Genomic DNA, 18,059 nt, shown 5'->3' with positions numbered 1-18,059 from the left:
AATCACCTTCGATTGGTGAACTTTTTACTATAATATTTTATCACAAATATATGCATTAATTGTGGAAGTGTGATTTTAGTTGCAGGAATTTGATCAAAACGTTGTATTTCACTTACAATATTATACTTCTTGAATGTTTTATATTCTTCGGTTTGTTAAAATACGCAAGAAAAAAATATTTTTGCATTGCATTCGATCGTGTTTTTCTGTACTGTTCATTACGATTTGTTTCAAATTTCCTTGGTAGAAACTCGACACATTTTTATCGCGCCTGTTGCAAGTCAAGACCCTGTAATTCTAGTGTTGTCGTTGGTTACTGTCATACTAGTTTTTCGTTTCAGCATACATCAGGCCGTTGTTTTTCTCTTTTGGATTCAGTCGAGGATTATTCCAGGCAATGGGCTAAACGCGAAGAAGACTTTAGTTAGATACTCTTTCCGAATGTGTTAAGGCTGTGAGGTCTCTCATACAAATTTGAACTAGAGTCTATGAATACACATGCTACTTCGATCTTCAAAGACGCAAATGTTGCTAAGCACTTGTCCTACCTCCATGACAAATATGTTGTTGTCCTCGCAGATAAAATCCCAAAAAACAACATCGTTTTTGTGTGTAAACCACATTACATGAACTGCTTGATAAGGGAATTAGGTATTGAAAATTCACTTGGAAACTTAAAATATACCCCGCGATACTTATTCCTACTATATTATATCCTGAATAATCATAGGTCTGTTCTATGTTCCTTTAGAAATTCAATCAAAGATGAAGAACTGGATCTTCCTTTACTGTATTGGATACATAAACTACATAAGTGTCCTTACAAACCACGTTATATTGCTGGGTCTTCCAAGTGCTCCACGAAACCTTTTCTAAATTATTAACAACAATTTTATCAGCAATCAAAACCGGGCTTTAAAGTTATTGTTAAACTACCTACTCAATGGGCGGCTTGCATCAGATGTGGATAATTAAAAATTCGAAAGATCTTTGGAGTACATACAATCTAAGTATTTTCCTCTTGCAATAGTATTAAAACATGACTTTTCTACCATTTTCACAAGTATTCCCCATTCCAAACTAAAAGACAAATTGAAAACAATGTGTCCTGTTTTGTTTCATGAAAAAAATGGCCAACGTAAATATTTTCTTAGGGAGGGATAAATCGTATTTTATAAAAAAAATCACTCTGATTTAAAATTCTCTGAAACTGACTTTATCAGCTTGATTTTTTTTATTGGGAACATATTTGTTACGTTGGAGAACATGTTTTTCAACAATCGGTATTACCATAGGAACCAACTGTCCACCTCTTCTTCCCAACTTGTTCTTTTATTCATATGAGGCAGATTTCATACAGAATTAAGAATGAAAAGAAGCTAGCATTATCCCTTAAGTTCACGTTCCGCTATAGTGACGATGTCCTTTCACTAAATAATTCAAACTTTGATGACTATGCTGAACGCATCTATCCTATCGAACTTGAAATAAAGGACACAATGGGGGTCGGTTCCGAACAAAACTTTACGATAAAAGAGATGATTTCAGCTTTCCAATTTTGAACTTTCCATTTCTATGTAGCAACATTCCAGCAGCGCCTGAATATGGATAGAGAATGGAAACGGGGAATGTATACATATATATGGAGTATATATATCCAAGTTGATACGACATTCCAGAGCTTTCGTTTCCTATAATTTCCTTGATAGAGGTTTGCTGCTTACAAGGAAGCTATTAAACCAAGAGTTCTAAGTGGTAAAGTTGAAATCGTCGTTTCGAAAATTTTACGGACGCCATCACGAGTTGGTTGACCGTAATGGAGTATCTGTTTCACCGATGACGACGAATATATTCAAATTGTTGTAAACACAATCCCGTCTTCTTTTCCTCGGATGTGACCTACCGAATTAGACTTATCACCGAATAGTACTTACATGAGCAACACACGACGGTTGTCACAAGTGTAAAAGGTTCACATAATATTGTATACAAAATTAATATAACGTGGTATTCCTTCTACATCTCACTGGCTTAACTTGAAATAATTCTGATAGAGTTCGGCACATTAAGAGCTATCCAAAAACATGAATAAAAAGGACGATCCAAATCAATTTGATTTAAATCATAGATGACATCTTCACGTTCAGCTGCAAAACGTACATGCATATTTAGGATGATAACATGTAGATGTTACACGAGACCATGCATTGTAGTAGTCCGACACACCGAGTCGGATTTTCAGCGTGATAGCTAGCAAGGTTATAATCCATTACCCTACCCGTTTACATCATTCTGACTCCAAGTCAAGATCAGAGGTAAAAGACAAATAATAGTCCACAAAACACTACACAGAAAACTAAAAGACGAGCGATACGAAACCAACCAAAAACCAGAGATAAACGCAAGTGCCCAGAGAGGAGAAGTTTATGTCCAACTAGTGACACCCATCTTGTTGCTCTTTTAAAGTAATAATCCAGTGGCAATTCAGTTATGCCAAATAACAACACTGGAGGCCATCACACGTATCAACGATTCCAAATCATATATAAAAAGAAACCACTGTATTATGTGTACATAATAGTGTCATGAAGAAAAGTGTTCCCCTGGACATTTTTTTCACATAATTAAAATACTAAATAATGTCTATTGCAAAAACATGTTGTCTATTAAGTGAACAGAATTTTACAGCAACAGTTATTAAATAGTGTCCTCCCACAGGACAATATTTCATAGCAGTTGTTATTAAATTATGTCTTCCAAGGGAAGTAATACAAAGGTCATCAAAATATTTTATTACTTGAATTTTAATTAATTAAGAAAGGTGTATTAACAATAGATGATTTTAAACAGTGTCTATGAGTACTTCTAGTGATTTGATCATGTTTGTAATTAAGTTATTAAATGTTTTGACATAAACTTTAGACAATGAAAAAACTGAGTTTTTGGCTTACTGCATCTGTTACCTAATTATTTGATTGAAAATCATTATATATTTTTTGGAAATAACGTATTCATGTTTATACCAGATTTCTCAGATTTCACTTCATTTTACATTTCAGTATATACATGTTACCCATATTTCATTTACTGTAGATCTAAAATGAGATCAGCCTCAAAATCTTCAATCAGAAGGAAACAGAGTAATGATTGCTTGATTGAGTACAGGAACAAAAGAATGTGATGGAGTTAAAAATTATTTCATGGGGGACATTATTAAATCCTACATTATCACATTTACTGTTCAATGACTAAATTTAATGGTAAAAAGTGTCCAGTGATAACATGAACACTTTTCACAGCTTAAGACATGTCCGGGACGCCTTCGGCTGTTTTCTGCTCTTTGGTCGGGTTGTTCTCTCTTTGACACATTCCCCATTTCCATTCTCAATTTTATGGACAATATTTACAACGAAAAAATGTCCGGCGGGCATTAATTCATGGGGGACATTATTAAATCCTAGATCCTGACTTGGGACAGGCACATAAAAATGTGTCGGGGTTGAACATGTTTGTGAGCGATCAACCCTCACTCTAATCTGGGACAGTGGTGTTACAGCAAAACATAAGAACAAAATGTAAAAATATATCCTTTTTTGTTTGGTTGATCTCTTATGTACGTATAAGACAAGTCTCTTTTTATTAACATTTCTAAACGAGGTGTCTTTATTAACCTGATTTATTTGGACAATTAACATTTAAACCTGAACACTATTACACCTGTCCACCATATAAAACAGGTAAACGTCCTTCTAAACCCTTCTAGCGTAAACTATTTTAAAAGCTTTAAATACAATTTAAATTGTATTTCTCATCCTATATATGTAACAAATAATGATATTTTATGAAGTCTCGCATCATTTGATGTCGAAATGTATAAAAAGTTGTCGTTAACATATTTCCTATTTGATAACAAAGCATATACATTTTCATATATAACAGGAAAGTAAACATTTCCTACAACAGATCTACAACAGTATATTTAACAGTAAAATGACAGTTGCCATTGTGACTGGTGGAGCAAAGGGTCTGGGGAAGGCGTTTTGTGAAGCTCTTCTGAAAAGAAGTTACAAGGTAAGATAGTTCGTTATGTTTATGTCACAATTCTGCCAATGCAAATAATGATAACATTAGGGTAGCATACTTTAATTAACTTAACCAGGGAAAAGAAAATATCACTTTAAGTAGCTTTGAGGTTAAAGAGTAGTATTCTTTTAAATGTTGAAAAAATGGGATATAGTGTGACACGCGTGCCTTGTGTCTCTGGAATAAATATCATCGTGCCGACAAGTTCCAAAAGCAAATTAAATATTTGGGAGAATAAAAAAGTCTACACAGGACAAAGAGACCATCGTACGTATAATTTGGACGAGGAAGTAAACATTATATACATTCTAAACTGTATATAAAAGTCTCTCACGGGACCAAAGAAAACTGACCTCTCAAGTGACCAAAGAAAACTGACCTTGTAAGAGAGGTACTTTGAAATGAAGTTCAAAATGCGTAGAGAGTGACCTGACAGGACAGGTTTTATAGAGGTGACCTGACATGACAGGTTTTATAGAGGTGACCTTTATAGCAGGTTTGACTGTTACTGCAACTTCCTTAAGATATGTTTCTTTGTGTTTTGGTAAAGATTAGATTGAAATGATGAACAGGACAGATATAAGAAAATTATTAATTCAAAAGAACATTTCAAAGGAATCCTTCGATATGCTAGTTACTAGCATTAGTGGAAGCAGAAGGCTTTGAACAATTCGTGACGGAATGTGTTCAGTATTTTCTAACTCAATCCATGAAAAAATATATTCTCGAAATGTTATGTCTGGTTGTATGATAATTGAAAGACTAATCATGGTATGATATAACTGTTTTAACTGGCAGAATACTGACAATAAAATCCAAAATAAGGTAATGTTATTTTTATATAAAAATGAGGAGGTGTGATATAATTGTCAATATATGTTTATTTTGTACAAACATGTTTTTGTAAGGGAACAAACTGTTTAACTTATAAAAACGTGACAATAAAGTTACACAATCCAGACATTTACATTATTTAATCTTAGAATACATGTATTGTCATCATTATTCGTTGTGTGTTGTTGTGTAACTGACTTTTAATCAGCTTGTAGTTTTTTTTTGTACTATAAGATCTCGTCAATATACACATCTGAGTTATTTATTTTATTCTTTAATAAGTTTAAATAAAAGGATATTCTTTACCACTATAACCACGTGATATAATGTTTATCCTACCGTATTAGATGATGAGTTGTAGTGTTGAACTTGCTTTTGTTGATCGTATAGGACCAATTCTCTTAAGTTCTGATAAAGTAAACTTTCATACAATGACGATATTACAATCAAATCAATTTATATTGTACAAAGGCGTAAATCTAATGTTAAAGTGTCTGATGCGATATAATTTGTCTCTACTACCTGGAAAAATAGTTATCTTAATATGAAACGCGACAAGGAGTAGTTCCTGGAATATAATGTATTGAGATACAAATATAATTTTGCATTCAATTTTCCATGTCCTATTCATTTACATTTTCAATTATATAAAGAATCAAGAAACATTTCTTTTAAAGTGAAAAGGAATTGAATATTTAAATAAGGTATAAAGGTTTCTATTATATATTTTATTTATCTCTATAAACATCCGATCACTAACATACCACATTACTCTATTCTATTTGTACGGACAATTTAGTAATCCGTACAGTTTCTTTTAAGTATTAGTTTTTAAAGTAATAACCATTTCTATTTAGATTTTGAAAAGGCAGAGTTTTTAAAATAAACACGATTATCATTTGAAAACGTAGGTACTCTGCTGTAATAGCAATAATATCAACGAACTATCGCCCTTGAAAACAGTAGAACATACAATACGATTGAAATATTTAAATAGGCAACTACTTAAATTTACTCCTGCAATATGAAAATTTTAAAACTACATTTAATTCACAAATCATAGATTTAAAACTGGGTATAAACTAACATCAAAATACATACAACTTTCGACTTTTTAATAAATTTGCTAACCTGCATTTGCACATGCATTTCCTGTTACTCCACCGCCCATGCAGCATGTAGAAACATATATATGCAACCCTGTACATACATTTTCAAGCATAAATTAAAAAAAGAAAAGAATGTTAATGGGGAATATGCATAGTTTTCTGTGATGGCAATAACATAGCGATCTTTCAATTCACTGCTGTTATAATATTTTAATCCAACATATTAATAATTTGTTTCCCCCATATCAGGTTAGGTAAGTTTTAAGTTTAGGTAGTTTACAATGATGTTGTGATCACATCCGTTTGAAATTTATTATGATATGAACTATTTTTTTTTTTATTCACTGAACATAGAAATGTGAAATTGGTACATTTTCAGGTTATAGTTTTTGGTTAAGGTAGCTCACTATGAAGTTGGGGTCACATCAACTTGAAACTTAGTAAAAATGTTCATTGTGAAGTTAAACTTCTAAGTTGTTTGCTTTATCACGATCTTGACCGCCGATTTCATGATTCACTGAACATAGATATATGATAGTGCGAGCGTGGCACAGTGCTTATGAACACATATTCTTGTTTATTTATATTCAGATGCTCAAGCTCGACACAAAAACACATATCCTCTGCATATCCCCGACCCTATTTCGTGTGATAAAATATTTCTCGGCAAGCCTCTCGTATCAAATTTGATTATTTGACTGTCTCGAGAGTAGAAACACCGTATCACACTTGAGGCAGTGGTAGAATAAGAGTGAATGTTTCAATACATTGTAGTCTTCTGAGATACAATCTAAACTAGACGATTAAGTTAATCCAGAAACCATGTTGTTGCTGTTTCTTTCAGGTTTGCTTTTGTGATGTTGATACAGATGAAGGTGAACATACACAAAAGTACTTCGCAAAACAATATGGAAACGGAAATGTTTATTTTCAAAAATGTGATGTGCGAAGTGAAAACGATTTCACAGGTACTGCATAATTCCACATACATATGATATTTCAACGTCAATAAATGATTTGATACATAATAAAAAAAAAACTATTTCTCATGATAGACAGTTCTTTAAACAAAGTCTTAATAATATCTTAATACATAATTTGATGTTATCATATATATGCATGATCTTTTGCTGTAATATGAGTCTATATGTAAAAAAAAGCGACAAATACATTCCTATAACGATATCCTCTATTTATTCTACAATTACAAACACAAATGAACCCAATCTGTGAAATCGTCAATTTTCAAAGAAGAATATTATAATAATAATTGATGACATTCGATAACTCTGTTTAATTAAAATGGTAAATGATGTTATAAGTAGACTTTAACCCGAGTTTGTATTGTAGCAAAATCAAATATAGATTGTGTTTGCCTGTATACGACTTCTTTACACTTATACCATTTGATGTGTACTGATTGATATTTAGTCTGGGAAAACATGGCCTATTCATTAATTAGAATTGACTTTTAACTAGCTTTCAGTAACTGCGATTGATACCTTGTTTTTTTTCATCTTTTGTTTTTGTTCTTTGTGTGGTAATTGCCAATCTGAAAATAGTTCTAACAAAAATAATCAAATTTGTCAACTTAAAATATATTACAAAGAAAAGGGACGAGGAGACAAACAACAGTACAATAAAATACTAGACAGAAAACTAAAGGATTTTACAAAACAAATCCCGCCAAAAATCCAGTGATGAACTCTGTTGCTCTGGTAGCGTAGAAGGTTCCGGCTTCACTTCACTTGTGTCATCCGTCTTGTTACTCTTTAGAAGTAAAACAAATAGATCACAAGTCTAATTTGGAAATGTCATGAAAATTAACATTTGTTTCACATAAGGAAGGAACACATATGATAGTCATAACAGGCTCTCACATTTGTTGGATATATTTAGATTAATTTTTTGGAAAAAATCACATTTCATAAAAAAAAAACAAAATAAAGAAACGAACCACACAGATGAACTCGACATCCATGTGTAAGTCATAGAAGTCATGGACAATATGGAACCCGTGTCATACCCATAAATTAAGTTTCTTATGTTGAAAGTCTTACGTATGTAAAAGACTTGTATCAGTTATAAAAATGAAAATGATAATAACAATAATGATGAATGTATTAAATAAATAATAATATAATTACAAAAATTATTTTTAATTCCTTGTAGTAATGTTTAATGGTGTCCTTCAAAAATATTCTTCAATTGATTTGATAGTGAACAATGCTGGAATTATACACGAAACACAATGGAGAAAAAGCATTGATATTAACTTGGTAAGTGCTTTATTTGGAAAACGAATTGAAAGAAATGTGTGAAATATTATTAATTTCCTAAGTGTTTTGTTTACACAACTCTGCATTTAAATAAAGGCAACAGTAGTATACCGCTGTTCAATTGTCATAAATCGATTTAACTGAAATAAATCTGGATCACAAACCCAAACCGAGGGAAACACATCAACTATATATATAAGAGGAAAACAACGGAACAACATAAATAAAGGCAACAGTAGTATACCGCTGTTCGAAACTCATAAATCGATAGAGATAAAAACAAATCCGGGTTACAAACTAAAACTGAGGGAATACTGATAAACACTGAACTGCTACAAAAACAAACGCCAGCATACATAGAAACGGACTATTTCATAACAACTGCCATATTTAAGCTTGGTATTATGATTGCAAGACACACATATACAACAAAAAATGTATACAAGAATTTGATATCTGCAGCGTAATATTCTAATAAAAATATGGAACAAATCCACTCATTTTAATGTTTGGGTAGAACCAAATTCAAAGTTGCATATATGGTTAAACAGAACAAAAGAGTGTGCATATGTAGGTAGTTTTGTACTTTTATTTAGAAGTGTTTGCGAGTTTGGCTTATTGATAATATCGGTAGATACCTCTGTTAGTGGACTGTTAGTCACCGGGTATCATCAGCCATGTAGCAAGTACTTCGGTACTGGTATGAAAATACGGATATTGTTTGATTGAAATTTGCCGTTACAAAAATTTTGGGAAATAACTTTAATTAAAGGGATATATCTCCCTTAAGCAAAGCTCTTATTCCCTGTTCGTACTTGGCTATAATTTAGGTCTTTTTTGGTTTGATTAGCTCTTCAATGTTTGTATTAAGTTTTGAATTTTTAAATATTTCGGCCTCGAGCATCACTGAAGAGACATTAATTGTCGAAATGCTCATCTGGTTCAGTACCATTGGTACTGTTGATGTTGTACTATGTGAAGATAAAAAAAACTGAAACCTGACAAACTGTCAGTTCCTTTTGGAACCAATGAAACAAGTCAATATTTCATTAGATCATTGGAATGAATGAAAAAACTTGTCAAAGATACTAGGGTTTTAATTTTGTACGCCAGATATTGTATACCTTTTGCCATTCTACACTGCATTATATGATTCCAGAATGGAGTAATACAAGGATCGATGTTAGCAATAGATCATATGAAACAAGGTGGCGGTATAATAGTGAACGTATCATCATTATCAGGTGAGATAGAAAAAAGTCATCAAAAGTACCTGGCTTACATAGTTTTGCAAAGTTCTTTAATTTCACTAATAGATATATTGATGATGTCTTGTCACTCAATGAACCAAATTTCAATGAATGCTTACATCTCATATATCACAGTGAACAGGATATTGAGGATACCACCGGAAGTAGGTCTGCTTCATATCATGATCTGTTCCTCGATATTGACACAAATGACGACTTCAAACTCGAATATTTGACTAATGTGACGATTTCAACTTCCCAACTGTAAACTTCCCATTACTTAGCAGTAACAGACCCTCTGCTCCGTCGTATGGCGTTTACATATCTCAGTTATTACGTAACGACAGTGCACACTATGCAGACTTCCTAAACAGGGGTGTGCTCCGTACACAAAAAAAAAATGCTGCAACAAAGTTATGGTGCTGGACGACTGATATCGACACTACATATGTTTTTTTCTACTCAATTCACTAGCGACTTGTTTCTGCTATATAAGTTCTTTATATACTAATATAGTCGTATGATCTGTAATTTTAGTGATTGCGCCCTATTCCCGATTGTGGCATTTTGAATGATTGTGGATTCGAACGGCGGACGATGCATGCAAAGCAGGTGACACTTATCCGTCGACGCACGCGGTCTCGCTCCTTTTGAAGTTCATGCGATTTCCTCATTATTTGTTTGTTACCTTGATTGGTCTTTTCTTAATAGATTTACGATATTTGAACATCACTAAACTACTTTCGCCTTAATTTACAATATACGTAACGATTTTTGCCTTCACTGCTCATCTGAAACAAAAGTTGGTAGGCCAAATCAATTACGTAGTTGAAGAGCATTGGCGATCCAATGTTTAAAAAGTTGTACAAAATCTATTCCTGGGGGTAGACACATCAAAGTGTTTCGAAAGATTTTATCATTTTATTAGCAGTTAATTTATAGCAAATGATTAAACCAATGACATTTCAAGTCAACTCAGACGTGCTTACTCCTATGCTTGTGATACCCACGTGGTAGAAACGTCCACCCGCTGTGAAACCGATCAAGTGGTTATAAAAAGTCATCGAATTTACAAACCTTACAATTTTAGTACGAAAGACGCGTACTTCGTCTACACAAGACTCTTCAGTGGAACTCGAATAAAAAAACATTTGAAAGGCCAAATGAATTATAAGGTTGAGATAAAAACGTATAAGCAATATTATCAGGTGATACATAAACATAAAATTGAGAATGGATATTGGGGATGTGTCAAAGAAACAACAACCCGACCAAAGAGCAGAAAACAGCCGAAGGCCACCAATGGGTCTTCAACACAGTGAGAAAATCCCGCACCCGGATTCGGGCTTCAGCTGGCCCCTAAACAAAAATGTGTACTAGTTCAATGAAAATGGACGTCACACTAATGGACGTCATAGCATCTTTATCAATTGAGGTTCACTTTATGGATGCGGTCCAATGATCCGAATAGACATAGACGATGGCAACAGACTATAATTAGATATCCCTGATGTTTTTAAATGATATACGAGGATATAATGGTTCTATGAATAAAAGAAGAAATGGGTAAATGTCAATGAGACATCAACCCAACATTTGACATTCTTTTGCAAGTGAAGCGGGAACTGGTGACTCTTCATATGAGTTAACCCCTGGGTTTTGGTAGGGTTCGTGTTGCTCAGTCTTTAGTTTTCTGTGTGTTTTATTGTTATTGTTTGTCATTTCGATGTTCGTCGTTTTGGCCCCGATGTCTGTTTTCATAAGACTTGTGATTTTTATTGCCCGTTGGTGTCTTCTGTTACTTATACAATTGACAAGGATTTTAATGTTCTAACCATCTTAATGCTATTTTGTTACCTTTAAGGGATTTCATTCACTTATTTGTTGCAATTAAAATTTAAGTGTGGAACAATTACTATATAAGAAACATAAATAAAAATTACAAGCTAAAAACAATTGATGAGTATCATGTCGATTGTTCTATTGACCTTCATGGTTCTATAATACTGCTAGGTTGTAGTCTCCTGTCGATAGTTCTATTGACCTTCAAGGTTTTATAACACTGCGAGGTTGTTGTCTCCTGTCGATAGTTCTATTGACCTTCAAGGTTCCATAATACTTTTAGGTTATAGTCTCCTGTCGATAGTTCTATTGACCTTCATGGTTCCATAATACTTCTAGGTTATAGTCTCCTCTCAATAGTTCTGTTGACCTTCGTGGTTCCATAGTACTGCTATGTTGTAGTCTCCCGTCGATAGTTCTATTGACCTTCAAGGTTCCATAATACTGATAGGTTATAATCTCATATCGATAGTATTGACCTTCAAGGTTCCATAATACTGCTAGGTTATAGTCTCATATCGATAGTTCTATTCACCTTCATGGTTCCATAATAATGATAGGTTATAATCTCATATCGATAGTTCTATTCATCTTCAAGGTTCCATAATACTGATAGGTTATAGTCTCATGTCGATAGTTCTATTGACCTTCATGGTTCCATAATACTGCTAGGTTATAGTCTCCTGTCGATTGTTCTATTGACCTTCAAGGTTCCATAATACTGATAGGTTATAGTCTCATATCGATAGTTCTATCGACCTCCAAGGTTCCATAATACTGATAGGTTATAGTCTCATATCGATAGTTCTATTGACCTTCATGGTTCCATAATACTGCTAGGTTATGGTCTCTTGTCAATAGTTCTATTGACCTTCATGGTTCCATTATACTGCTAGGTTGTAGTTTCTTGTCGATAGTTCTATTGATCTTCATGGTTCTAAATACTGCTAGGTTATAGTCTGTCGATAGTTCTACTGACCTTCATGGTTCTAAATACTGCTAGGTTATAGTCTCCTGTCGATAGTTCTATTGACCTTCAAGGTTCCATGATACTGATAGGTTAGTCTCCTGTCGATAGTTCTATTGACCTTCATGGTTCTTTAATACTGCTGGTTATAGTCTCTTGTCGATAGTTCTATTGATCTTCAAGGTTCCATAATACTGCTAGGTTATAGTCTCCTGTGGATAGTTCTATTGACTTTTTTAAAGAAGTTTTAATGGCCTTTACTAGATAACAGCAATGGAATAAAATAAGTTAGTTTTTAAGGTTCTGAACGCATTATTTCATGGTCCTTTTTTCTTTTTAAAAAATCGGGACCAGTTTTGATTGTGCTACTCGCAAAAAACCAAATGATGTAAAAAGCTTGATTTTAATTGAACTAGAATGTGTAGTTTTTGTTCAAAATTTGAAAACATTAAAAATATGTTGGGCAGCATTGAATAAAACTGAAATACTTGCGAAATAAGAGTATCGATCTAAACGTATATTATTACATAAAAAAAAAGTGGACCGATTCACTCGCAAAAAAAATAAATAGTTCAGGACACTAAACCTACCGAGTGTACTTTCTGTTGTATTTTTCCTGCATACACTTTCACTGTTCATCTCCAACTTCTTTTGGCACTTTTACTTGTAAATGATTGCCTTAATTAATGACCGTCTAGAAAAGAATCGTCTTCCTTTATTGGACCCAGTTTTCATAATCAGAACATTTATGTTGACCTATTTAATGATTTTAAATTTTAAATTGTGAGTGTACACATTGCGTATTAAAGTGAAAATTTCTAATTACCTGTTACATAGTTTGATACCTGTACCTGTAGGTATAACAATTAACCGGTTTTGAGCTTTTGAAACAGAAATTTTTATTACATATGATTTTTTTTCAGGAATTTGCGCTTTTCATACAAACTGTAATTAGGGCAAATGTATGATTCATTTTATTTGTAATGTTTCAGTTATAATGTCTTTCAAATAAATGTTAACACGATTGCGCACTGGAGATATCAATTAATTAAATAAATAACTGGTGAAAGCTGCCTACAAATTCTATCTATCCTTGTCCGACAAAAGATTGTTTAACCATGACAAGTACAAACAAACAAACAAATAGACAAGAGATAGAGCATAACTAACCCAAAACATTAACACTTGACAAATAAAAGACGAGAAAACGCGCAAGGAGAAACAACAGACGAAATGAGATGAACGTGGTATCATGCATTTGTACGATCATAAACAAGATGGGAAAACATAACCCTTGTATAGATTGTTTTCCAATGAATGTTTGAACGTGGAATATGGTTTTATTACTTATAGGTGTTCTTCCAACATTATATGCTCCGGTTTATTCTGCAACAAAAGCCGCCGTCATCAACTTCACCAGAAGTTGGGCTGTAAGTATTGAATTGTCAGGAATTACTCGAGATAAAGAGTTGTAACCAAGGGGACAGTTGTTCAGTTGTTTATTCAACCATTTAACTTAACCATTGTTTAAATGATAGTACTTATAAATGATAGTACTTATAAATGATAATACTTATAAATGACGACCATATATAATTTGAAAAATACACCTTTTCTATTTTTAAGTACCCTTATAAAGGTGATTCATTGTTCGAATGCCTACATATATTTATTTTTTATATTTTGTTCAGAATGCAATTTTATATCAAAACTACCATACTTCAGTCTTCTTTTATCCATTGTCATGGGAGATATAATTTACATGAAATCCACAATGAAATGTCTTAAAAAAAGGAGAAAGCTCTATAATCTGCAGTACATTCAATTGTAAATATCAAGTCAATTTTCTTTTATGATCAGACAGTATGGGAAGAAAATGTTTATTCATGATAGTCAGTAAATATCAAAATTTAAAATGTGTATCCTTTTTTGGGGGGTTGAAACCCATTTTTCGATAAATTGCATGATTGATATATTGAAGGCTTCAAAAGCAAATATTACTCAACAGCTAATGTCAAATAGGTGTTGGGTAAATATTCTATTGCCTCCATGAAAAGGTTTAATAAGTTTTCTTACTTATATGTGTTTCCATGGAGCAGTGGGATCATTTTTTACAAAAGGACAAATGTCACTGTTGGTACTCGGGGATCGCTAATCTTCTTAAATTTTGCCAAAAGAAGATTAATAATCACTAAGAGAAAGGATTTTTTCTGAGACATTTATATCCATCTACGTAAAAGATTAACAAAAAATATATGTCTTTCGTCTCATTTTTATGTAAAATTAAAGCACATTTTTACATTCAAATTAAGAAAAAGAAAACATGACATTGATACATGTACTTGTAACTACGTCATGTAAGGTATGAATATGAATGTAACAAACATATATATACTAGTATCTTATATAAATCATCTTTCAAAGCTAAACTATTCCATAAAAAATATTTTTTTATTGCACTATTGACCTAATTTCCATTATTCAAGGAGGACAAAACGTAAATCCTTAAAAAAAAATCAGTTGTATCACGGTCAGGCAACTTGACCACATGACAATAAGACGGGTGGCGCATGCCAAGCCAGGGTATACTGACCCTTTCGAAGCAGATGAAATCAAGTGTCTGGATAATTTTGTTTGTTTGTTCGTACTTTTCCTTGTTAGTGTATTCTCCTCTCATTTTCGTTATATGTCACAGTGGTTTCTAAATTCTACTTGATGTTAAAATGTAAAGCACGATAACTTTAAACATTTTTGTTCATTTAATCTTTCCATTTGAGAGGAAATTAAACCAATCTATTTAAAGGCGAAGCCATGCAAGGAATCAATCATAAAAAAGAACCTTCTGTAGTTCAATCAATGACAATGTTCACATTACAAATGGGGTATGGTATCATTTGGGATATGAAACATTTTTTTTTGTATGATTAATAAGATACTTTGTTTAGATTACTATCATGCATCCTGTTTTTGGTCTGTATCTATTGGAATTACAGTAACAACATCGGAAACAATTTACTTATACAAAAAATGTCACTGTTCATAAGACGTTTAGTGATTACCTTTATCAAATAGTAATTTGTTGTTGAAATAAACCGTATCAAAATACTTTTAAGTGTTTACGAATCATCAATTTATCGCATTCGACACCTCATGGTATGTACTGAGCCTTTATAAGCTAGAAGTATACTATTACTAGGAGGAACTGACACTGAACATTACCAACATGTCTTGACCGGTTCATCGAAATACGAGCAAGAATTTTGTTTCACAAAGTAATAGTAAATTTTTACGAAATAGAAAGTCAGTTGCACACGCAGAAGTTAATCTAACCAAGTCTGAATAAGTTTTTTTTTCAAAAGCGTTGACATTGCTAAATTTATAATTTTAATATTTCTTTGAAATCTTCTTTTAAGATGAACCCAGCAGTTAATCAAAATAGCATACGTATGGTTACAATGTGTCCTGCCTTTGCGGATACAGACATTATCAAAGATATCAAAGAGGAACAGTTTCAAGGCAAACAATTTGTACTTCCTTTTATGGAAAAGCTTGGAATTATGCCGTATGTATTTTTTTATGATTGTACTTTATCCGTTTCCATATTGTTTAAGAACGAGGTGGTGATAACAATGATTTAAAAGATCACAAGATTTGATTTGATATATAGCAGTACATATGTGGAAATGTTCCAATCATTTCGAAGAATTTTTTTCTCTAAGACCGCCTTCATGTCAGCTTGACGTGTCACGTGATGATTTGGTGTTGTTGTGAAAAATGGTAAGATATCAAGGGACAATTATAAATCATTAATCAAGAAATACTGATATCACCATGGCTACCAGAAATAGACTACGAAAACACCAAACATCAAAATCATTAATCAAGAAATACTGACATCACCATGACTAGCAGAAATAGACTAGGAAAACACCAAACATCAAAATCATTAATCAAGAAATACTGACATCACAATGACTAGCAGAAATAGACTAGGAAAACACCAAACATCAAAATCATTAATCAAGAAATACTGACATCACCATGACTAGCAGAAATAGACTAGGAAAACACCAAACATCAAAATCATTAATCAAGAAATACTGACATCACAATGACTAGCAGAAATAGAATAGGAAAACACCAAACATTAAAATCATTAATCAAGAAATACTGACATCACCATGGCTACCAGAAAAGACCAGGTAAACAACAAACAACAAAATCTTAAACAGAAATAAACAGAAATAAACATTAATCCAGTCAGTGATTTTTCTATTTAAGAAATTTCGAACTGAGTTGATGATTTGAAATGTTTTAAGGTAGAGGTTTCGAATCTTTACTGATATTTTAGTACTTTTACATTACACTACGATGAACTGCAAAGTCGTTCGATTCCCAAAATATCCATGGGGCTTTATGCTACAAAAGTTACGTCACATTTGTGGGTTTTAAGGACGCGATGCCTCATATTTTGTTCCTGAAACAAATATATAATATTTTAATTAGCGAGCGCTTCCGTTCTGGTTTCTTAGCGGTATTTAGACGCAGAAAGATAATTAGGTAAAAACTTTCTCATGAAAAATGTCTGTATATAATTCGAAATATGAAATCAGCTCTCCAGTTGTTTGTGGTATTGCTATCATTATTCCTTTTGTATCACTGAAAATATTTTCATTCATACTATTCGCTACACAGAATTCATTTGCACGAATTTTTTTTTTATTCTATTGATTGATTGATTGTTGTTTGCTTTATGTTCAGTGGCAAATGTTTCATGCATGTTCACGTTTTTGATTCGAAGATCCAAAGGTAAACAAAGAAAATAAAATGTGAAGAAGCTAATTTTGTTTTATATACTTTTGTTTTCCAGTTCAATGATGTACAATTTTGACAGTTTAAAATATTTCATTAACATGTACTTTTGTTCAAGTATACAGCTTTCAATTTAACATTACTAGTCATTATATAGTACTTCGTTGCCTTTTGTTAATCCAAATACAAATTAACCCAAAGTCAGAAAGAAACAATTATGAATTAATAACGAATATAGTTTCGCGGGACCTCTTTTGAATCATGAGGAGACACTTAGTATTCTTTCGTTTAGAGATAACAGGTACATGTCTTAAGTCAGGAGCCTGTTGTTCAGTGGTTGTCGTTTGTTGGTGTGGTCCATAAGTGTTTCTCGTTTCTCATTTTTTATATAGATTAGACCGTTGGTTTAAAAAAAAATAAGAAAATCCTGCTTAGGAAAGCTGCATTGAAAATCTAGCTTTCTATGAGACTGAAATGATTTAAATGCCAATAGCCTATTTCTTGTTTTATAATTTTGTTTTAGTCTTGAACGTGTTACTGAAGGATTCCTCAAAGTATTAGACGACCAGGACAACAATGGAAAATCTCTGATAGTTACAGCAAATGTTATGAACTATGTAACTTTTCCAGATCCATTGAAACCAGAGAATCAATAATACTTTAAGTTGCACAAAAAATTTATTATATTTGATATTAATTTCTTTTATATCAGTCATGTTATTAATAAAATATATATTTTTTTATAAGTCTTTACGTACTTTGTGGGTACAAATATTTACAGTATCTGTAAATTGTAAATACTATTTCATAAAAAATCAAGTTCATCTTTTGCAAGAAAAAGGAGATGTAGGTTAAACGTCAATGAAAAAAGCATTGAACCTCG

General features: G+C 32.5%; 1 protein-coding gene across 1 annotated transcript; it reads left to right on the top strand.

Annotated features, from left to right (window-relative positions):
• Window positions 1-3,808: 3,808 nt before the first annotated feature.
• LOC127732989 (15-hydroxyprostaglandin dehydrogenase [NAD(+)]-like) lies at window positions 3,809-17,922 on the top strand. Its single transcript, XM_052242246.1, has 7 exons — window positions 3,809-4,071; window positions 6,871-6,994; window positions 8,199-8,305; window positions 9,465-9,549; window positions 13,718-13,794; window positions 15,778-15,926; window positions 17,700-17,922. Exons 1-7 carry the CDS (start codon window positions 3,991-3,993, stop codon window positions 17,830-17,832), a joined length of 756 nt encoding a protein of 251 aa, XP_052098206.1. The 5' UTR covers window positions 3,809-3,990; the 3' UTR covers window positions 17,833-17,922.
• Window positions 17,923-18,059: the final 137 nt, after the last annotated feature.

This window comes from Mytilus californianus, unplaced genomic scaffold (genome assembly GCF_021869535.1).
Source record: "Mytilus californianus isolate M0D057914Y unplaced genomic scaffold, xbMytCali1.0.p SCAF_3, whole genome shotgun sequence".
Lineage (NCBI taxonomy): Eukaryota > Metazoa > Mollusca > Bivalvia > Mytilida > Mytilidae > Mytilus > Mytilus californianus.
The sequence above is the reverse complement of the archived record's forward strand: the minus strand, read 5'-3'. Positions and strand labels throughout refer to the sequence as shown.